Genomic DNA, 24,495 nt, shown 5'->3' with positions numbered 1-24,495 from the left:
AGGCGGAATGTAAGGTGCTGATCCTCTAATCTGCGTATATCCTCGACCCTGCATTAGAGGAGGCCGTGGACAGACATGTCGGTGTGGGAATGAGAAGTGGAATTAAAATGGCTGGCCACCAGGAGATGCCGGCTGGTCCGGCGGAAGGGCGAAGGAGCTCCACGAAGAGATCCACCAGTCTGCTTCGGGTATCGCCGATGTAGATCAGGCCGCACTGGGAGCGCCGGATGCAATAAATAACACCGAGATATTCACATGTGAACGCTTGCCTCACTGAGTTTCCACAGCTCGGACGGTGATATTTCAGCATTCGTCTCAGGATTGTCCGACAAAGCCAAAGGAAATCCGTATTACAAGCAAGTGGCTGATCAGTGACCTCTGTCAGCTCCAGACCATGAGACAGTGGGAAGCAGAAACAGGATTAGACCCATAAATCCCTCATGACTGTTCATGGGCTCATAGTTATATGGCCTTTCCCTACTGCTGTTCTTGAATAATGGTACCACATTTGTTGTTCTACGTCACTGCTTAAAGCAACCGTTTGCATTCAGTGATGATGGAGAAGGACACAAGCACCTTTTGTACTTCAATATTCTTAGTTTGTCCCCATTTGATTAATACTCTGACACAAGGGATCACAAGATCACAAGATCGCAAGACAGAGGAGCAGAATTAGTCCATGCGGCCCATCGAGTCTGCTCCGCCACTTCACCATGAGATAAACTATTCTCCCATCCAACCCCAATTCCCGGCCTTCTCCACATACCCCTTGATACCCTGACTAATTAGATACCTATCAATCTCCGCCTAAAGTACCCCCAATGATCGGGCCTCCACAGCTGTACGTGGCAACAAATTCCATAAATCCACGACCTTCTGGCGAAAGAAATTTCTCCGCATCTCTGTTCTAAACGAGTAACCCCTAATTCTAAGACCGTGCCCTCTTGTCCTGGACTCACCCACCATGGGAAACAACTTAGCCACATCGACTCTGTCCAATCCTTTCAACATTCGAAGTGTTTATATGAGGTCCCCTCTCATTCTTCTGTACTCCAATGAATCAGGACTGGTCTCGACCCGAAAGGTCGACTGTTTACTTCCCTCCATCAATGCTGCCTGACCTGCTGAGTTCCTCCACCATCTTGTGTGTGCTTATTAACACTCTGCCTCCCTGTTCCTTTTGTTATGTCACATTCGTCCATGTTACGTTGCACCTGCATGACTTTGCCTATTCACTCAACTTGTCTAAATCTCCTTTAGTCATCATTGTACCCTTCCCCTCCTCTCACAGTTGACAACTCTACACTATGTGGTATCATCCACAAACTTGGAAATACTAAGCACATTTCCCGCATCCAAATCATCGGTGTATATTGTGAATACTTGGGACTCAAGCACAGATCCACAAGCTACACTAATCATTAACGCCTGCCACCCGGAACAGCACATTTATTCTTACACCTTGTTTTTCAACTATCAACCGATTCTAAATGCAGATCCGTACATTACAATTCTGGAACTCTGAGTCTTTAATTTTGCTGACTAACTCTACCTTGGGAGTTTATCAAAAGCCTTCAGTAAGTCCAAATACACCCATATCCTTTAGTACTCATAGAACCATAGAAAACTACAGCACAGAAAACAGGCCATTCGGCCCTTCTAGTCTGTGCTGAAACATTTTTCTGTTAGTCCCATTTACCTGCCCCGAGCATTTACCCCTCCAGACCTCACCCCCTGTAACCCCTCATATGCACCCACGCCCCCACAACCCCCTGTAAGCCGCTCATGCCCACCCACGGCCCCTGTAACCCCCTCATGCCCACCCACACCCCCTGTAACACCTTCACGCCCACTCACGCCCCTTAACCCCCTCATGCCGACCCACACTCCCTGTAACCCTCCCATGCCCACCCACTCCCCCTGTAACCCCCTCATGCCCACCCAGTGCCCCCCTTTTCCTACAAACCCTCGCCTATTCTACAAGAAACCTTCTCAAACAAATCTAATAGGTTTGTCAAAGACTGCATACCTTTCACAGGTACATGTTGACATTGTCTAAGCCCTTTGTGGTGTTCTGTCAACAACGTTCCGTATAGGATTCATCATTCTCCCTGACACTGGTATTGGACAATGCTGTCTGTGGTTCCCCGGTCTGTCGATGCCAAATGTTTTAAATAGTGAGTTCACGTTTACCACCTTCAGATTTGCGGGTACTTTTCCAAATTAACAGCACAGAATAACAGCAGAGCAAAGCAGGGAGGGATATGGGTTCAATGCAGGAAAATAGAATGAGCGTAGATAGGCATCACGAACGGCTCACTTTGTTCACGCCAACCGTGATGCATATTTGCGCGAATCCTATTTTCCTGCATTGAGCCCGTATCCCTCTCTGCTTTCCCTATTCAAGCAACTGTCCAAATGCCTTTTAAATGTTGCAATTGTACATGCCCCCAACACCTCCTCTGGCAGCTTGTTCCAGATATTCACCACCCTCCTGTGGGAAACGTATCCCTCGGATCCGCTTGAAATTTTTCCACTCTTAACTTAAACCTGTGCCATTAGTTCTGAACTCCGCTGCTCTGTGAGAAGACTCTGGCTATCTCTGATATCTATGCCCCTCAGAGACTGTACATATTTCCACGAGGTTGCCCCTCAGCCTTCTGCATTCCAGAGAGAATAAACACAGCCTATCCAATCTCTCATCAGTAAAGCCTCCATTCCAGGCCTGGCGAATCCCTTCTGCACTCTCTCTATTGCTACTCCGCCCTTCCTGCACTGTGGTGACCAGAACTGTGCACAACGCTGCAAGTGCGGTGCAGCCAATGTTTTGCATATCTGCAAAATGACGAGACAAATCGTATGATCGGTGACCCTGCTTATGAAGGCAAGAAATCTTCATTGGCCTGGCCCCCCATGTGATTGGCATCTATCCATGGCCAGAAGAGACTTGAAATATTCTGCCAGAGTCCCAGAAACATTCTCGAATAGCAAACCGGATACATCTCATCAGACACTGGGTATTTATCCACCGTAAAGGCTGCTGATATATCTGATAACTCCCCCGTCTGAATGATAATCTTTCCTAAAATTACACGGCCCTACCCCACCCTATGAGCCGACGTGCAATATATTGAACGTAGATGAAATATATTTCTTGTGAGGTCACCTCCGGCTTCCGACTCCATGCACAGATGGCAACTTTGGCCCATAACGGACCCCGCTCCGTTTTCTGGTTACCAATCCTGCCCTGAATGAAGCAACAAAACGTTTTGGGGTTCTGCTTAACCTTGCCTCCTCATGTTATCCCATTGATTGAAAACACGATGATGCTGGAGGAACTCAGCAGGCCAGGCAGCATCCGTGGAGGAATGTAGACGTTCAAGGTTTCGGGTCAGGACTCTTCTTCAGGGCCAGATTCTTTTCAGAGGTCAGGGGAGTCTGGAACTCGACGGCACAGGTTTAAGTCGAGAGTCCTAAAGATGGTTCCGGACCCGAAGCATTGACCGCCTGCTTTTCTCCACAGCTGATACCTGCCCTGCTGAGTTCCTCCAGCATCATAGTGTTTTTCGTATAGATTCCAGCATCTGCAGTCCTTTGTTTCTCTAATGGTACTTCATTCCCCCACCGATGTCCAAATTAAGTTACCACCACCGCCCCACCCGACAGTTTCTATACTCCTGCAACGTTTGCTCTGTTTCTAAGGTATTTTCTTCTGTTTCCCGGCCCTCTCTCTAGATAAAGGATGTGATGAAATAACAGAGCGGATCCCAAAGGAAATGCGGTTGACGTGGCGTACATGGACATGCAGAAGATATTTGCTAAGGTTTGATAATCGGCTGTCAACAAGATTGATAGGCCATGAATTAAAGAGAAATATGGAAGCTTGAATAGATTTTTTCCCAGGTAACAAGGAAAAATATCAGTAGGTAAAATGTGCTTTTGGGCTGGTATGCTGTTCCCTGGTGACCGACTACTGTGACCACGATGCTTCTCAATAAATATTAATGCTTTTGAGTGTACGGAGAATTACTTCCTAATTTTCAGATGAAACCAAATTGGGGAGGCACAGAGTCTTCTGGGAGGTAAAAACAGGGCTGGAGGATGGATTGAGCAGAGAGTGGCAGAATTATATAATGCAGAAAACGTGAATGGTTATGTGTTGGTAAGAAGATTGTGAATAAGCAATGAAATCTAAAGACACCAAAAGGAGCAACAGAGCAGATAAATGTAAGGGTACATCCATATGGTTCGTTGGAACTGGTAGTGAAGGCTGACAAAGTGGCGAAAGAGGCGGACTCAGCCAGTTTCATCATGGGTGCACTTCTCCCCACCACCAAGGATATCCACAAGGATGTAAGAACTCAGGAAGGCGACATCCATCATCAGGGTCCCTCACCATCCAGGCCACTTCCTCTTCTCATCTCTGCCATCAGGCAGGAGGTGCAGGAGCCTGAAGACCCACATCATAAGGTTCAACAACAGTTTCTTCCCCACTGAATTAAAGTTCTTGTACTGAACTGAAAAAAAAACTCCTAATTCTGCCTCGATCTATACTTCCTTTAACTTGAAAGAATGCCGCTGTTATTTTGCATATTGTGCAAATATGTATAATTAATGTTAATTTAATGTTTGTCAGATTTATAACGTCTGTGCTGTTGCGGCAAAGAGTTAATTTTCATGGCATGTATACACTGGGTATGTATGCCCACGACAATAAAGGTGAACTTGAATATGAAACACCGTCTAATCACTTTGCACTACAGTGGACTTTGTTTCTGTGTTGTTCTAATTCTGTTCTTTCTTATAAAAAATTGTGGTTAATTTATATTTAATTTAGTTTTTCTTGTTAATGCTCCTTAACTGATACTAAATGCCTGTGATGCTGTTGCAGTTAAGTTTTTCGTTGCACCTATGCATTCATGTACTTCTGCACATGGCAAGAAACTCGACTTTGACTTTGAACATACGGGAGACTGAACCTGATAAATGGCGGCAGAGGGTACAAGAATGAGGAAGTTATGTTAATCCTTTTCAGAAAAGTCTACAGCGGCCACAACTGCAGTTGCCAGCTCTGGGGATCACGCTAAAGAAAAGATGAGAACACTTTGAAAGCAATGGTGCAACATACGATCTGCCAGAGGAACTCGGCGGGCCGGGCAGCATCTGTGGGGGAAAGAGATTGTCGATGATTCGGGTCGAAACCCGATGCAGATTTTCCAACCGCAACATCGACAGTTCCTTCACCACCAACCCCACCGCCCCCCCCCCCCCCCAACCCCCGGAGACTGTAGATTGTTGCTCGAGATTCCAGCGTGTGCAATCTCTTGTGTGTCCTTGGAAAGAATGTTTCCTGACGATAATAGACTTTAGTTCTATTGATGGGCTGCAGTAGGTGGGGTTGTTCTCGGAACAGAGGAGGTAGTGACAGAGGGATGCAAAACCGTGAAAGGCATGATGGACCATTGCTTATTAAGGTGAAAGAATCAAAGTGACATGACGATAAACTCTGAAATGTACCCAGTGTTCTGGTGTGGAATGGACGGCAAGAGAATGTATTATAGACAGATGTAAAGTATCTGAGATAAGAGCACGAATTGGGCTGTTCTCTTTGAAAGAGAAGAGACCGGAAGAGGATCTGATAAAGAAAACAGAATTACAGTACATTATGGTAAATCTATATTCTGTTGGAGGCCATTCAGCCCATTGTGAATGTGAACGTCGGAAAAGTTACCCAGCCTAACCTTACCCGCTTAAAGTCATGAACAGACTCAATGTAACCTCGGGAGCAATTCTACAGCGGGTACAATATTACCAAAGATGTACGTTCACAGGTCGCTGAGAATGGCGTGGCATCTTCAGGCGGCACAGGGGAGAAGCGAGTAGAGTCGCTGCATCTCACTGCCAGAGAACCTAGTTCAATCCGGACCTCGGGGGCTGTCGGAGTTTCAGCGTTCTCTACGGTGTTGAGGGGGGGAAGGGGTGATGCTCGGTTTCCTCCACATCCCAAAGACGTTCGGGTTGGCAGATTCATTGGCCTCTGCCCTTTTTGCGTGGTTCAGCGTTAGAATCTGGGGGGAATTGATGGGAATGTGGAGAGAATAAAATGGGATGAATGCAGGATGGGTGGTTCATGGTCGGCAGGGACACGGGCCGAAGGGCCTGATTCCGTGCTGACACTCTCTCTCTCTCTCTCTCCCTCTCTCTCTCTCTCTATCCACCTCCCTATCTATCTATATATCCACCTCCTTATATCTCTCTCTTGACAACTTCCCTTCACTTGCAGTATCTCTCGTTATCTCTCTCCATCCGCCGACCTCCCTCTCTCTCTATCTATCTGTCTGCTATCTATCTATCTGTCTCTGTCTGTCTATCCATCCATTTATCTATCTGTCTGTCTGTCTGTCTATCTATCTATCTATCTATCTATCTATCTATCTATCTATCTATCTATCTATCTATCTATCTATCTATCTATCTATCTATCTATCTATCTATCTATCTATCTATCTATCTATCTATCTATCTATCTATCTATCTATCTATCTATCTATCTGTATATCCGTCTGTCTGTCTGTCTGTCTGTCTGTCTGTCTGTCTCTATCTATCTATCTATCTATCTATCTATCTATCTATCTATCTATCTATCTATCTATCTATCTATCTATCTATCTATCTATCTATCTATCTATCTATCTATCTATCTATCTATCTGTCGACAAATCTATCTATCTATCTATCTATCTATCTATCTATCTATCTATCTATCTATCTATCTATCTATCTATCTATCTATCTATCTATCTATCTATCTATCTATCTATCTATCTATCTATCTATCTGTCTGTCGACATAGCTATCTATCTTTCTATCTATCTATCTATCTATCTATCTATCTATCTATCTATCTATCTATCTATCTATCTATCTATCTATCTATCTATCTATCTATCTATCTATCTATCTATCTGTCTGTCGACATAGCTATCTATCTTTCTATCTATCTATCTATCTATCTATCTATCTATCTATCTATCTATCTATCTATCTATCTATCTATCTATCTATCTATCTATCTATCTATCTATCTATCTATCTATCTATCTATCCAGTTATCCATCTATCTATCTATCTATCTATCTATCTATCTATCTATCTATCTATCTATCTATCTATCTATCTATCTATCTATCTGTCTGTCTGTCTGTCTGTCTGTCTGTCTGTCTGTCTGTCTGTCTATTGATCGATCGGTCTATCTATCTATCGATCTATCTATCTCTCTGTCTGTCTATATTTCTATCCATGTACTTATTTTGCTCTCTCACCATCTCACTCCGGCTTCACTTTCTGTATTTCACTTCCTTTCTCTACCCGTATCTCCCTCTATCTCTGCCTCTCTCTGTCTTTCTCTCACTCTCACTGCCTCTCTCTATCGCTCTCTCTTTCTCCTGATCTATCCTTGTCCACGTACTGTTCTTTTTTCTCTGATTGTTTCTCTGCCCCTCCTCACCAGATGTTCAGCCAAACGTGTACCTTGGTCACGTTTAAAATTTCACTCGGAAACTCACAGATCGTGAAAGCTTCAGCGGGTCACAAACAAAAATCTTATGTGTGAAGTAACCGGACCACAGCTGACAGGTGTCCATCAAAATTACAAACACTTACAAATTAATTTGCCTTTCTCTGCGAAATTAAGTAAAAGACAACATAATTAATTCTAAATAGAAGAATTTCTTAATATTCAACCCTAAGTTTAACAAAATATCCCTTTTGAAACAGTTATGATTCGCAGTAAGTTTTCATTAAAACTAAAATATTATATTGCAAGGCATTGTAATTAAACGTCTGACCTTCAGAAAATGAAACTCTTAATTCGGTTTCATAACGAACGAAGGATAACCCTTGCCGTTCTGATTAGGCACCCACGGCGAATAGTGCAGTGTTAAAACGACACTGGAAATAAATTCGCTTACAGAAGATCAGAAGGAAGCAGGTTCTCTTCATTTTCAGCCCAGGGCGTGCAACTCAATCGCATCCGTGAATATGCGTGCTTCGGATCAAGCTCATGCCGCGAAATGTCGCTGATGGGAACGAATCATAGTCAACCGTCAGACACACCTTGTCAATTTAAGCGACCGGTAGAATTTAATTCTGCCACCGTGCCCACTCCCAATTTCATCACTGCCTTGCATGTCTCTTGGACCACTAAGCACCCATTTCCATCAACGCTACACTGACCCGTTTTATTCTCTCCACATTCCCCATCGATTTCAACCACCACGTTTACATAGGGAGCTCAATAACCAAACACAGAACAAATCTGAAAGTCACTCTGTAAGTTCACTTCCTCGACGCCACATCGACCTGCAGTAAAATCTTCCACTGAACATCAAAACAAGATACATGAACTGTTTCTCATCCGACATGTCCCCTTTCCAATTCTTCTGCAGACAAATTTACCAGGCAGGTGCTGAAATTATTACGCTCTTGCAGTGTAAAAAGCAGCCGCGAGTCCCAAAAAGCGCACTTACGTGAAATGAGGAGACGGCGGTGGCTCCCCGCTCCCTGAGAGCAAATTGCCGCTGTAGACCTCGCGACCAGTGTCGCTGGGGATTACACGTTGAGATCTCTGTGACTTCCTGACCACAAGAGAGAGAAGTGTAACTTTAGGTCGACGCGGTGATGCCGAATCTGCGACTTCACCCTGGCAGTTTACAGAACAATTTTTATCTCAGACGAACAACTGGAATCTTATCTCGAGGCTAGCCCAGCAACAGATGGAAACATCGTTAATTCCAACCTAACCTTAACCCGTCAGCGGAAACATTCATATGCGGGTCCGCGCTGGAAATCTTTCATAACTTATCGCCCGGGCTAACGACATCTGAGCACTGTTGTGTTGATTGGCAAACAAGGGAGAGTGAAGTGAAACGGCAAGGCCAGTGAAAACTCCCTACTGAACATTTATCCTGGCAGACACCAAACACAATTCACCAGAGACAAAGCTGGTTAACACTGTTCAGCAAAGTGGAAATTCAACGAATAAATAACCAAGGCTTCGTGACAGATTTGTATGGATACTTGTTTGAGGCATCGAACATATTGTCCATTCTCCAGTTCACTTCAGTGGCCCTAGGTGTATCCATTGGCGATGCCAGGCACGGTAGTGTAGCGGTTAGCGTGACGCTTTACAGCGCCCAGTGACCCGGGTTCAATTCCGGCCGCTGTCTGTGAGGATTGCGTTTGTACATTCTCCCCGTGTATCTCCGTGGGTTTCCTCCGGGTGCTCCGGTTTCCTCTCACATTTCAAAGACGTACGGGTTAGGAAATTGTGGGCATGTCATGTTAGCGCTGGAAGCGTGGCGACACTTGCGGGCTGCCCCCAGAACACTCCACACAAAAGATGCATTTCACAGTGTGTTTAGATGTACATGTGACTAATAAGGATAACTTGTCTTATCTTATTGAGTCAGGGAGACGTAGATCAGAAACAGGACCTTCAGATCGTCATGGCTCTCTTAGACGATGTTTATTGACTACAGCTCCGGCTTCAATACTATCATTCCAAGCAAACTCACCACTGGTTAGGTGTCAGTTAGACAAGGGTGTCTAGTCACTTCTTCCATTGTAAGGATATGAAAAGAAAGTTTAATGTGAGAGTTCGTAGATTTAAAGGGGGTCTTAAGGTATTTTTTTAACACAGAGAACGGTTGCTACCTGGAACGAACTGCCAGAGGAAGTGGTAGAATTAGACACAACTATTATGTTTAAGGGTAATTTAGACAGACACTGACAAAGGTCAGGGCCTAATGCTGGCAAAGGGGATTAGGGCAGATGGACAAAGAGGTCGGTGTAGATGTGGTGGGCAGGAAAGCCTGTTCCTGTGCTGAACAATTCTGTTAACTTTGCTGACATGGGCAAATTAATGAAGCATTAGATGTGAAAACTACGCATGAAAACTATTACCAACAATATTCAACTGGTGCAGTCCTGTGACCGCGGATAAGTGGTTTGCTACTGCTACGGGTCCATATGTAGTATCCCCCCACCCACCCACCCACCCACCCACACACACACACACACACACACACACACACACACACACACACACACACAATTCAGTAAAGCATTTCAAAATGACAGGGATCACTAATGACTACCAAAGCACTTTTTTCCGCTGATGATGCATATTAATGGTCAGAAGTCAAGAAGAATTCATGTCTCAGCAGCTCATCCAACTGTTAGGGGAAGAAGGACTGATGACCTTTCAAAATAATGGGAGCCATTGGGATAAAAGAGCATTTAATATTGAGAGAAAGAGGAAAATGATGTCGATTCCCTTCTGCTCTTCTGCTTTCTGCCATAATAATGCCTAATTATATTCTAATAGTTAAGAAGAGCCGAGCAGATTAAATGATCAAATAGGAAACGATATGGAGAAATCGAGCAGTGTTGAGAAAAGGAAAGAAACCAAAACATAGAACATAGAACAGAAAACATTACAGCGCAGTACAAGCCCTTCGGCCCACGATGCTGTGCCGACATTTTATCCTGCACTAGTATCTATCTAACCCTTCCCACCCACACCTCCCTCCATTTCTGTATCATTCATGTGCCTATCTAAAAGTATCTTCAATGTCCCCAAAGTATCTGCACCCACAACCTCTGCCGGCAGTGCGTTCTACGCACCCACCACTCTCTGTGTAAAAAAACCTTACCTCTGAAATGCCCCCATACCTACTTCCTCCAATCACCTTAAAATTATGCCCCCTCGTGTTAGCCATTGTCACCCTGGGAAAAAGTCTTTGACTGTCCACTCGATCTATGCCTCTTATCATCCTGCACACCTCTATCAAGTCACCTCTCATCCTTATTCTCTCAAAAGGAAAAAAACCCTAGCTCGCTCAACCTATACTCATAAGACATGCTCTCGAATCCAGGCAACGTCCTGGTAAACCTCCTCTGCACCCTCTCTAAAGCTTCCACATCCTTCCTATAATGAGGCGACCAGAACTGAACACAATGCACTAAGCAAAGATGTGAGTTATCGTGGTGTCTGAAATGTCGGAGGAATATCGGTGTACAAGCTAATGGGTCCCTGAAAGTGGCAGTAACGCATGTGGGCAATTTAGTAAAGAAGGCACAGGGGATGCTTACCGTTATTGGCCGTGGATTGGAATATAAGATCAGGGACGTCATATTTATGAACATCAACTGGGCCACATCTGGAGTATTCTTGTCGCAAAAGGAAGGATGTGATTGAGTTGCACAAGGTACAGTGGAGATTCACCAGGATGTTGCATGGGATTGAGCATTGAAGTTAAAAGAGACGGGATAGGCTGCTTGTTATTTTTCTCTCTGGAGATGAGGAGGCTGGGGTCGGGGGGGGGGGTCCTTACGCTTATGAGTAAACTAACGAGGAGAATAAATATTGGTGTTGGTATTGCTTTATTATTGTCACTTGTACCGAGGTACAATGAAAAATTTGTCTTGCACACCGATCGTACAGTTCAATTCATTACACAGTGCAGTTACACTGAGGTAGCACAGAGTGCATTGAGGTAGTATAGGTAAAAACAATAACAGTAGTGTCCCAGCTACAGAGAAAGTGCAGTGCAATAAGGTGCAAGGTCACAACAAGGTAGATCGTGAGGTCAGTATCCATCTCATCGTATAAGGGAACGGCTCAATATTCTTATCACAGTGAGATTGAAGCTGTCCTTGAGCCTGTTGGTACGTGCCCTCAGGCTCCTATAACTTCTACCTGATGGAAGAGGAGGGACGAGAGAATGAACCGGATGGGTGGGGTCTTTGATTATGCTGGCAACTTCGCCAAAGCAGTGATAGGTAAAGAGAGAACCCAAGGAGGGGAGGCTGATTTCCCTGACGCGCTGGGCTGTGTCCACAACTCTCTGCAGTTTCTTGCGGTCCTGGGCAGAGCAGTTGCCGTACCAAGCCGTGATGCATCCGGATAGGATAGGATGCTGTCTATGGTGCATCGATTAAAGTTGGTGAGAGAGAAATATTTCTCCCCTTTCTGGGGATACCTAAGACAAGAGGGCATAGTTTGAACCTGATAGTTGGGAGGTTTAGATGGATCTCAGCGAGTTTGTTTTCGCACAACGAATGGTTGGAATTTTGAACGATCCACCTGAATAGGCATATTGACAAGTACTGGAATCAGCAAAGCATAGAAGATAGCGGGCTTAACGGGAATAGTGTGGATATGTACAACGGGCTGCATGCACATGATGGGCTGAATGGCCTGTTTCTGCACCATATCAATCTATTACTGGCTCGACTTCGGAGGAAGTTTCCCTGCTATTGACTGGGGCCTTCATTTGAGTCCAAGTTGCAGGGATCAGAGCGGGAATAGGTTGGAGAGTGGAAGTGTTTGGCGATCGGAAGGTTGGGATAGCATGTAAATGATCTGATTCGTTGGGGCTCTGTCGTCCCTAATGTAGAGGAGGTGGCGCCTTCAGCAGGAACTTCAGCACGCCAACTTTAACGGAGCATCAGCAATCCTCTGTTCACTTGCAAAACTTGTTTGCAGCCTCGGACAGCGGGGAAGGATGGAGCCGAAGGACATATGTTTCATCATGTGGACGGTAGGTGGCTGTAGATATCAGCAATGACAACCAAATTCACATTCAGAGAGAGTGATCAGGACATTAAATACGGGTGAGTTGCCCGAAGACTGGTTGGCAGAGAATTTTGTGCCTTTGTTTAAGAAAGGCTGCAATGAAAAACATGGGAATTACAGATCAACAAACCTAACATCTGTGGTGGGTAAGTTACTGGAGAGGATTCTGAGGGAAGATGTATCTGGAAAGACCGGAGTTGATTGAGGTTCATTGATGAAGTGACCTCGAAGGTAGAGGAGGGCGGGATGGTAGACCTGGTGCATGTTGACTTCAGTAAAATTAAGTTTTCACATGGTAGGCTGTTCTGCAAGGCTAGGTATTATGGAATCCAGGAAGAGCTGGCTAACTAGTCACACAATTAGCTTGATGGTCAGCAGCGACCATCTCTCACTGGACACCCGTGACTAGTGGTGTGCGTCAGGGGTCGGTGTTGGGTCCTGTGTTGTTTGTCACAGAGGCATAGAGTGCAACAGCCCTTCGGCCCATCTAGTCCCTGCCAACCTGATTTTCTGCCTCGTTCCATCTATCTGCCTCAAATTCACTCTCAAATTCCCCTTATATATTTCACCTTTCACCTTTAAATTAGGTCCTCCGGTTCTAGTCTCACCCAACATGAGGGGAAAATACCTGTATACATTCAACTTATCTCTACCCCTCATAATTTTACCTACCCCTATAAGATCTCCGCTCGTTCTCCTGGGCTGCAGGAAATAGAGTCCTAACCTATTCAACCTTTACCAATAACTCAGGTCCTCAAGTCCCGTCAACATCCTTGTAAATTTTTCCCTGTTCTCTTCAAGCTTATTGATACCTTTCCTGTAGGTGGGTGACCAGAACTGCACACAACTCTCCAAATCCGACCTCACCAACGTCTCGTACAACTTCAACATAACATCCAAACCCCCGGACTCGATGCTGTGATTTATGAAGGCCAAAGTGCCAAAAGCTCTCTTTACGACCCTATCTACCTGTGACGCCACTTTCAAGGAACAAGGGATCTGTATTCCTAGGTCCCTTTGCTCTAAGGCACACCGAGGAGCCCTGCCATTCACTGTGTAAGTCTTCCCGTGGTTTGTCCTCCCAAAGTGCAACACCTCACACTTGCCTGCATTAAATTCCATCTTCCATTTTTCAGCCCATTTACCCAGCTGTTCAAGATCACCCTGCAAGCTTTAATCGTCTTCCTAGCCGTCCACTACTCTCCATTCTTTGTATCAACCGTAAATTTGCTTATCCAATTTCCCACGTTGTCGTCTAAGTCATTAATATTATACACGACAACGGCTTCAGCACAGATCCCTGTGGCACACCACAAGACACAGGCCTCCAGTCAGAGAGACAACCATCTACTACCACTCTCTGGCTTCTCCCGATAAGCCGATGTTGAATCCAATTAGCTACCTCATCCTTAATACCAAGCGAGGTAAACTTCTGGATCATGCGACACTTTGTCAAAGGCCTTGCTGAAGTCCGTGTAGAAAAGGTCCACCGCCTTTCCCTCATCGACGTTCTTGGGAACCTCTTCGGAAAACTCCATAAAGTCCTACCACGCACAAAGCCATGTTTACTATCCCTGATCAGGCCCTGTCTATCCGAATACTTAGATGTCCTGTCCCTTAGAATACCTTCCAATAATTTACCCACGACTGATGTCGGGATCACCGGCCTGTAATTTCCCGCCTTATTCTTAGAGCCTTTCTTGTACAATGGAACAACATTAGCTGTCTTCCTGTCATCCGGCACCTCACCCGTGGCGAAGGATGTGTTATATATCCCTGTTAGGGCTCCTGCAATTTCTACACTATCCTCCCTGTCTACTGCGCCCCCAGTCTTGGTGTCATCCGCAAATTTTGCTGATCCAGTTTACAGCGTAATCATCTGAATCATTGATATGAATACTAAACAACAACAGGCTCAGCACCGATCCCTGCAGCAGACCACTAGCCACAGACCTTCAATCAGAGAGTTAACCATCTACCAACGCTTTCCAGCTTCTCCTGCTCCGCCAATGTTGAATCCGATTGGCTACTTCATCCTGAACGCCAAGCGACTTCATCTTCTGGAGCAGACTCCCATGCGAGGCTTTGTCACAGATGTATATCAGTGATTTGAATAAGAATGCACAAGGCCTGGTTAGTAAATGTGCAGATGAGACTAACGGTGTTGGTATCGTTGACAGTGAAGGAGGTTATGAAAAATAACAGAAGGCTTTAGTCACGCTGGCCATCAGTCAGGGCATTGAGTATAGAAGTGAAGGTGCGGTTGTACAGGAGGCCGCACATGGAACACTGTGTTCAGTTTTGGGCACCCTGCTATAAGAAAGATGTTAACAAACTCGAAAGAGTGCGGGAAAGATTTGCCAGGCATGAGAAACTGAGGTAGAGGGAGAGGTTGTACGGGCTAGGACTTCATTCCTTGGAGCGTAGAAGACTGAGAGGCGATCTCATGGAGGTGCATATAATCATGAGGGCCATAGATAGGGTGAATTCACACAATCTTTTCCCAGGGTTGGGGAGTCAACAACTAGAGGGCATAGCTTCAAGATTGGAAATACATAACAGGAAATCTAGAGGCAACTTTTTTGTAGTATAACGGATGAGCTGTCAGATGACGTGAATGAGGTGGGTACAAAAACACATCTTAACAGAGAGTTGGACAGGAACATGGATAGAAATGGTTGAGAAGGATATGGGCCAAATTCGGGTAAATGGGACTTGATTTAATGGGCATCTTGGTAGGCATGGACTAGTTGGGCCGAAGGGTCTTTTTCCGTGTTGTAAGACTCTGCGACACTTATTCCCAAGTAATGCCTCGGCAGTGCAGGAGATGGCTGGAGAAATGAGCTGGGGAAATTCATGAAAGAGTCAACAATGTACCTTCACTGCTCTAAATGGGCTATCTAGATGGATAAGACGACGTCGCCTAAGGGCAATAAGATGACTTCTCCAGACAAGAATAAGGACTGAAAAGGCCAGTTAATATTGTACTCTCATGTAACGTACATAATAGACGCAATTGTAAATCTCAGCAATGGTAGACAAATTCACTGCAGATCGTGTGCGCAGCACGTCTCACTGCTGCGACTTATATCACCGTCTTTATCCCTCGGTTCGTTTAGGCATGGGATTAGGGTGTGTGGAGACTAAAATGGGATTTTCGCGGTGAATTTTCCGCACAGCGTGTGGTCGGTATATGGGAGAGCCACCAGAGGAAGGGGTGGACTAAGGTACATCTACGAGGTTTAAAAGACATCTGGTTCTGTTCGTGGACGGGAAAGATTCAGAGGGATGTGGGGCAAATGCGCGAAAATGGGTCCAACTCAGGAAGGATCCTTGTCTGGCATGGACAAGTTGGACCGTAGGGCCTGTTTCCATGCTGTACCACTGTGACTCCTCGCCATTAAATATGGCGCCAGTGCCGGAATCCCCATTCCGTAATCACAGGAGTTTCTTTATCGAGTATCGCATTTTGATGCCACTTGAAGAAGGTTGAAGGACAGTCGCGTTGCTTCTCGGGTGGCCCAGTGGCGCAGTTAGTGGGGCTGCTGACTCGTAGTTCCGACGACCTGGTCTCTATCCTGGCCCGGGGTGCTGCTTGCTTGGAGTTGGAGTTGTCTCGTTTTCCCTGTGACGTTGTGGGTTTTCCCCGGGGGGCACGGGGTTTCTTCCCACGTTCCAAAGACGTGCAGATTCGTATATTACTTGACCACACCAAATTCCCCCAACACACACACACACACACACACACACACACACACACGCGAGCACACACACACACTTACACGCGCGCACACACACACAGACACAAACACACAAACACACACGCAAGCACACACACATAGACATACACACACATTTACAACAGCGCACACACACAGACACAAACACACACACTCACACAGACACACACTCACACACACACTTACACGCGCGCACACATACAGAAACAAACACACACACACTCTCACACACACACACACGAGCACACACACACAGACACACACACACATTTACAAGTGCGTAAACACACAGACACAAACACACACGCACACTCACACAGACACACTCACACACACACGCGAGCACACACGCAGACACAAACACACAAACACACACGCAAGCACACACACATAGACATACACAGATACATTTACAACAGCGCACACACAGACACAAACACACACACACACTCACACAGGCACACACTCACACACACACTTACACGCGAGCACACACACACAGACACACACACTCACACACACTTACACGCGAGCACACACACAAACATACACTCACATTTACAAGCGCGCAGACACAAACACACACACTCTCTCTCACACACACACACTTGCACGCGCGCACACACAGACACACACACACACACACACACTGTGTCAGTGAATGGGAGAATTTGTGGGCAGTTAATGGGAATGCGGTAGAATAAAATGGGTTCGGGTAGGATTAGTGTAAGTGGGTGACTGATCGGTCATAGAGAGATGCAGCAGGGTCGGTTTTCCCTGCTGTATCTCTCTATGACTCTATGATTGTTGTCACACCACCTCTGACCTGACTCATGCTTACAGATGGCTGAGTTGAAAACATTTCCGCAAAATGAATATCGTTCAAGTAGCCTAGCGTGAAAACTTCGGAGTAAACGAGGGAATATTTATAACAATAGGGTCGGGATGACTGCAAACTGAGCAGATAACTCAAATATTAATATTAGTCAACGTTTCTCATGGATTTTTTTCACAAAGAAACTCTAGTAATATTACAGTCAACTCGAAGATACAATTTAACGCCTGTGTGAAACCCCCACGTCGTGAATTCAGTTCTGTATTTAGAAGTCTTCCCTTGATTACAGGATTCGACCAATAGCGACCGAATCTTGTTTGCCAGCATTAACATCTTTGTCAAGCTGCAAAACCTTTGTTCTGCACAGATGTAAATTTCGTCGGTCCGCCTGGAAAAATAATTACCAGTAACCAAATGACAAGGTACTTCTTCTCGAGAGTTGCAAAGCACGAATGAAACCTATCCAAAGCTTATCAACAACAATCACTTTTTCACTTCTCTACACCCACACTCAGATGCACCATCTCATTTATTTTTTAAAAAAGCTAGCGAAAGCTAAAACTTTCCTTTTTCTCGGTTCATGCAAATTGAAATAACAGCGTTCTGCTGGTGAACAAAAAGAAAAAGCTCTTCATTATAACAGCAAAGCCTCCTAACGCTTTGAATTTCAATTGCAGGTCTCACTGAACGAGCCAGAGATTAGATGGGGATGTTAAGCTTGGAATTTGCTTCCAGCAAACGATTGATATGCAAAATAACAGAGAACATTGCAGCACTGTACAGGCCCTTCGGTCCACGATGTTGTGCTGAGATTTTATCCCGCTCTAAGATCTATCTAATCCTTCCCTCCCACATACCCCTCCATTTCTCCATCATTCATGTGGCTACCTAAGGGTCTGTTAGATGTCCCTAATGTACCTTCCCCCACCACCTGATCTAAGATCTATCTAACCCCTCCCTCCCACATAGCCCTCCATTTCTCCATCATTCATGTGGCTTTCTGAGAGAATAACTGAGAATAACATGTTCTTTTTAGGTTCATAGAGAGACACAGCAAGGAGACAGACCCACCAGTCCACCGAGTCGGTGCTGACCTCTACAAGCCCACTTGTACACTGATGCTACCATTATCCGTTTTAATCTCCTCACATTCCTATCAACTGTCCCACTCTTTGGATTCTGCACACCAGAGGTCATTTTACAGCAGCTAATGAAACTTCCGACCTGATGTGGGTGGAAAGCGGAGCCAAACCAGGGGAAAACCACGCGGTCACAGTGAAAGTGGACAAACTCCACGCAGGTGGCAACTGAAGTCAGGATAGAACCCCGGTCGCTCCAGCCGCCCTCCCGCGCGTTTTAGTTTTCTCTGAAAACTTCAGATAAGTTCCACAAATCAAAGATACTAAAACAAAAACTGCTCAAACACCTTTGGCAGCAGCGAGATATGAGGTCTGCGGGAGAATGTGGGGGAAGAACTTTGTAGTATGCTGTCTGAGGTCTGGTGATCTCTCCATATCTCTCCACTAAATACTGGGATCAATAAATAGAAGGGTCGTGGACACGTGCATATGTTCGATACCTGCAGTTCATAGCTCTTTTTAAAATGCTGGGAATCTCAAAATCAATTAAGTTAAAAGTGATTGAATAGTTATTCAAACGTCAAAAGTGTAATTCTACCTCATATAACATAGAACATCACAGAACAGTACAGGCCCTTCGGCCCACAATGTTGTGCCGACATTTTATCCTGTTCTAAGATCTATCTAACCCTTCCCTCCCACACAGCCCTCCATTTCTCTATCATTCATGTGTCCATCTAAGAGTCTTTTAAATGTCCCTAATGTGTCTTCCCCCCACAACCTCTGCCGGCAGTGCCCTCCACGCACCCACCACTCTGTGTAAAAAACTTACCCCTGACACCCCCCCTTAAACCTTCCTCCAATCACCTTAAAATTATGTCCCCTCGTGTTAGCCACTGTCGCCCTGGGAAAAAGTCTCTGTCCACTCGATCTATGCCTCGTATCACGAAAGGTATCTTTAGTCCTATTTCTTAATTTAAACTTCAATTCCTTTATTATTGTAACAGGTAGAGGTACAGTGAAACACTTGTTTTGCACACCGTCCATTCATTCCAACGGTGCATTGAGGTAGTACAAGGGAATCAATTATAGAGTGCAGAATAAAGAGTCACTGTTGCAGAAGAAGTGAAGCGCAGGCAGACAATAAGGTGCAGAGCCATAACGAGGTGGATTGTGAGGTCAAGATTCCATTTTACCGTACAACGGCACCGTTCAATAGTCTAATAACAGTGGGCTAGAAGCTGTCCTTTCTGGTTTTTGAGTCTCCCGTCCGATGGGAGGGAGCGAAGAGGGAATGTACTGTTCTGTGTTCGATAGAATGAGGCCATTCCACTCATCAAGTTGTGTGAGCTCACAGAACAATCATTTTCTCCAATGACTTTCCATCAAGAAATTCATCCCCTCCCCCCCGTGTCTCCATCAACGATATTCTACCATACTGCTGAATCACCGGCGATTTTTAGTGGCTAAATAACCTGCCAATCTTCGCGTTATTTCCATGTGAGAAACAACGGCAGCACGCAAGGAAGCCCCACGTAGTTAAAGGAAGGAGATCAAAACTCCGCACAAACACCTGAGAATTGATACCCCTTCCCAAGAATAATCCCGGGAATGATGGGTTCACAAGAATGATCTTCGGAATGAAAAGCTTAACATATGAAGAGAGTTTGATATCTCTGGGCCTGCACTGGATGCAGTCCAGAAGGATGGCGGAGGGATCTCATTAAAATCTACTGGATACTAAAATTCCTGGATGGCGTGGATGTGGAGAGGATGTTTCCATTAGTAGGAGAGCCTGGGATCCCAGGGCACAGCCTCAGAATAAAGGGACGTCCCTTCAAAACCGAGATGAGGAATTTCTTCAGCCAGAAGGGTGGTGAATCTGTGGAATACGTTGCCAATGAGGACAGTGGAGGCCAAGTCATTGGGTGTATTTAAGGCAGAGATTGACAGGGTCTTTAGGATTAAGGGTTACGGGGAAAAGGCGGGGGAATCTCCATAGAAATCTGGTTAGGCCGCATTTATAGTATGGAGTGAATTCTGGTCACCTCACTATGGGAAGGATGTCGAAGCTTTAGAGCGGAGGTTTACTCGGATGCTGCCTGTATTCGAGGGCATATGCTATCAGGAGAGGCTGTACAAACTTGGGCTCTTCTTCTGGAGCGGCGGAGGCTGAGGGGCGATCTGTTGGAAGTGTATAAAACTACGAGGGGCATAGATAGGGTGGACAAGCAATATCTTTTCCTCATTATTGAGCGATCCAATACCAGAGGGCGTGCATTGAAGGTGAGGGGGCGGGTAGGTTCAGAACAGACGTGAGGGGTACGGTTTTTTTACTGAGAGAGTGGTGGATGCCTGGAATGCGTTGCCTGATAGGGTGGTGGAGGCAAAGTGATTGGGGGCTCTGAAGAGGGGTTTGGATGGGCACATGAATGAGAGGAAAATGGAGGGATATGGACATTCTGTGGGTAGGAGGGATTAGCTATGTAGCCACAACATTGTGGGCCGAAGGGCCTGTTCTGTGCTGTACTGTTCTATGTTCAATGTTCTTCTTAGAATGGGGTTGGAAAAAAAATCAGCGATGATTGAATGTCGGAGCAGAATCGATGGGCCGAATGGGCTAATTCTGCTCCTATTCCTTTTGCTCTTATGGTTGTCCCTGGATCTGAGAGGCAACACTTCTACCAACAAACCCATGCTGTCAGCCAATTAGATTCACCCCTGCATGAATCACACCGTCTTTCGGATTCTATCTTCTACAGCGACAACATTAGTCGACTCTTCCATGGTTCAACTCACCTTCCATTGAATCCCTCATCGTTCCCATCGTCTCCTCTATACAGACAACACCAGCGCATCCCTGATCACCCTCCCTCACCCTACCCTCCGTAAACGTCCTAACACGCAGCAGACCGTGTTCGGCTGTAAATGTCTCATCATCGGCATTCGCTGGCTCCCGATGAGGCAATGCCTTTACAATAAAGTTCACAATGCTTTTCCTATGCCTCCACTGACTTGACACAAACTCTCATGGCATTGAGGGAGTAGCTGGATGAAAGTTTGCAGAACAACAGTTTGCGAGTTATGGACTAAAATCCCCGAAGAGGCATTAACCCAGATAGGCTACATTTGATTGCATGGGACCCCTTACTATCGCGCCACAAATTTCCATGATAAATTCATGCTTTCTCTACAATATTCTTGTGTGCACTTCTGGTCGTCCCATTACAGAAAGGATGGGGACTGTGTGCAGTTCTTGTCGCAGGATGACCAGAAGGACGTGGAGGATTTTGGAGAGGGTGCAAAATACGTTCACCAGGATGTTCCCTGGGTTAGAGAGTATTAGCTATAAGGAAAGGTTGGACAGACTTGGATTGACGCTTGATGGCCCGTCGGAGGCTGAGCGGAGACCTAATAGCAGCATCTTAAATAAGGAGAGGCACAGATAAGGGAGATAATCACGGTTTTTCTCCCGGGTGAAAATTTCAAATGTCAGAGGACATAACTTTGAGGTGATGGGGTGGGGTGGGGGAGTTGAAGGGAGATCTGCGGGGTTATTTTTAAACAAAGAGCGGTAGGCGTCTGGCATGGACTTCCAGGGCTTGTTGTGGAAGCAGATACAATAGTGATGATTAAGAGACACTTGGAGAACATGCAGGGATTGGACGTATAGGTACCATGCACAAGTAGATAGCTTTCATATAATTTGATATCATGGTCGCCGTAGACATAGTGGGCCGAATGGCCCTTTCGATGTTCTATGTACCATATACTATTGCTTTGGCCCCGAGGAAATATATCCTCTTCCATCAATTCAACGCGAATTCAGGGCAAAGCAACGAGCACTGGAAGCCATCAACCCGACTTCCAAGATTCTACTCTTGCTCCTTAAACTCGCTAACAGATGTTTCAATGAAATCCCATCCAACTGCACAAGCAACTCGCGTCCTGTTTTTCTCCCCCTCTTCACACAGACACTGCCACCATTCCCTGCTTTCAGCTCCGACCCGAAAGGTTGATTCCGTCCCCCGATTTCCGCAGACGCTGCCCGACCCGCCGAGACTTTCCAGCATTCTCTATTTTGGTTTGCAGGTCTGAAACATTGGCTCTGTTTCTCTCTCGGCAGGAACTGCCTCGGGTGCGAAGGTATTCCGATCATTTTCCGGTCGGAGAGTGGCGTGGCTGTCAGAGTCCCTCCCTCCCAGCTCAGGAGACCCGGGTTCGATACCGACCTCCGGCGCTATCTGTGCGGAGTTTGTCCGTTCTCCCTGTGACCCACGTGGGTTTCCTCCCCGCGCTCGTGTTTCCTCCCTCATCCCACGGGTCGTTAGGCTTATTAATCACTGTCCATTGCAACTAGTGTGTTGGTGAGCGGTGGAATACTTGGGGGAGGGGTGAAGTTGATCGGAATGTGGGGAGAATAAAACGAGTTAGGTTAAGATTCGTGTACAACTGGGTGCCTGATGATTGCTGTGGACTCGGCGGGCCGAGTGCCTTGTCCCGTGTTTTATTTCTCTGCGAACCTATGATTACTTATAAGCCCATTTTGATATCGCCTTTCCCCGATAACTGCAGTGAAACGCATGAGCCGTTCCATAGTTATTGCGCATGTACTAATTGGGGCCACATTCGCACAGGCTACGACGTCAAGCAACAGAGACTCCTCGCCCAGCACTTTAACTCTGCCAGGTCGCGAATGACCGGCAAACTGTGTACTAAGAAAAGGCACCACACTTCAATTCTCCAGTAGGGGTATTCACCCGTGTGTTACTTCAAAACATTTCACTTCTGAAATATATCAACCATTGAAGCTCTTCCACCTCCAAGTTTGTTCAATAATAACCTGCTCCGTTGAAGCATGTCTAATGAGGACTCAGACATCTGGTTTGTCCTCTCCAAGGGAGATCCATGTTACAGATAGGTTAAAGCACCCCACACACACACACACACACACACACACACACACACACACACACACACACACACACACACACACACACACACACACACACACACGCACGCTTTGTGCCAACGTGCAGCAGGACTCAACTTACATTTGTGCGAGGTTTACAAGGTAATGGAGAACTTCTGCAATCTTCCAGTAGGTTACCTTCACCTCCCCACCCACGACACCCTGGACGGCGCGGTAGTGTAGCAGGTAGACTGACGCTATTACAGCGCCAGCGACCCGAGTTCAATTCCCGCCGCCGTCTGTAAGGAGTTTGTACGTTCTCCCCCCCCCCCCCCACCCCCCACCCCACCCCGTGTCTGCGTGGGTTTCCTCCGGGTGCTCCGGTTTCCACCCACATTCCAAAGGTGTACAAGTTAGGAGCTGTGGGCGTGCTGTGTGGAGGCGGAAGAGTGGCGAGAATTGCGGGCTGCCCCCAGCACATTCTCAATAACGCAAAAGGAAACATTGCACTGTGTGTTTCGATGTACATATGACTAATAAATAAATATCTTATCTCATCTTATCTTATCTTATTGTAATTGCCTCACAGGGTCCAACGACCTGCCCTTCGATCTTGGCTTCCGTAGCTCTGTCAGTGGAATGTGCCCTTGACCCCATAGGTTTCCCCTGGATGCGCGGGGGTCTACCACCCAATCCCAGAGGCGTGTTTGATGGTAGGGTTCATTGATGGGCAACAGTTGGCCCATTGTATTGGTAGGAGAACGAGGATGGAATTGATAGGCACTTGAGAAAGAAGGGGCTGCAGGAAAATATGTCGATCCAAGAGTCTCTTAAATGTCCCCAATTTATCTGCCCCCACCGCTTCTGCCGGCAGTGCGTTCCACGCACCCACCACTCTCTGTGTGAAAACAGAACTGAACGCAATACTCCAACTGTGGTCTAACCAGATTTCTATAGAGCTGCAACATCACCTCGTGGCTCTTGAACTCAGTACCCCGACTAATAAAGGCCAACACTCCACACGCCTTCTAAACAATCGTATCTACCTGCGCGGCAAACTTGAGGGATCCATGGACGTGGACCCCAAGATTCCTCTTTTCCTCCGCACTGCTAAGAGTCCTGCCAGTGACCTTGTATTCTGCCTTCATATTCCATCTCCTGAAGTGTATCAATTCACACTTTTCCGGGTTGAACTGCATCTGCCACTTCTCAGCCCAGCTCTGCATCCTATCAATGTCCTGTTGTAACCTACAGCAACCTTCTACACTATCCACAACACCACCAACCTT

General features: G+C 46.1%; 1 protein-coding gene across 2 annotated transcripts in view; it reads right to left on the bottom strand.

Moving 5' to 3' along the window:
• Positions 1–24,495, bottom strand: part of LOC127566440 (Fc receptor-like protein 5) — a 121,186-nt gene that overhangs the window by 56,678 nt on the left and 40,013 nt on the right. For both annotated transcript variants that reach the window (XM_052008853.1, XM_052008854.1), the window contains 2 exons: positions 8,529–8,636; positions 7,971–8,078 (listed from right to left, as the gene is read on the bottom strand). In XM_052008853.1, coding sequence (XP_051864813.1) covers positions 7,971–8,001 — 31 coding nt within the window. In that variant the 5' untranslated portion in view covers positions 8,002–8,078; positions 8,529–8,636. The remainder of the gene's footprint in view (positions 1–7,970; positions 8,079–8,528; positions 8,637–24,495) is intronic.

This window comes from Pristis pectinata, chromosome 41 (assembly GCF_009764475.1).
Source record: "Pristis pectinata isolate sPriPec2 chromosome 41, sPriPec2.1.pri, whole genome shotgun sequence".
NCBI classification, from domain to species: Eukaryota; Metazoa; Chordata; class Chondrichthyes; order Rhinopristiformes; family Pristidae; genus Pristis; species Pristis pectinata.
This window is presented reverse-complemented; position numbering and strand designations above follow the sequence as displayed.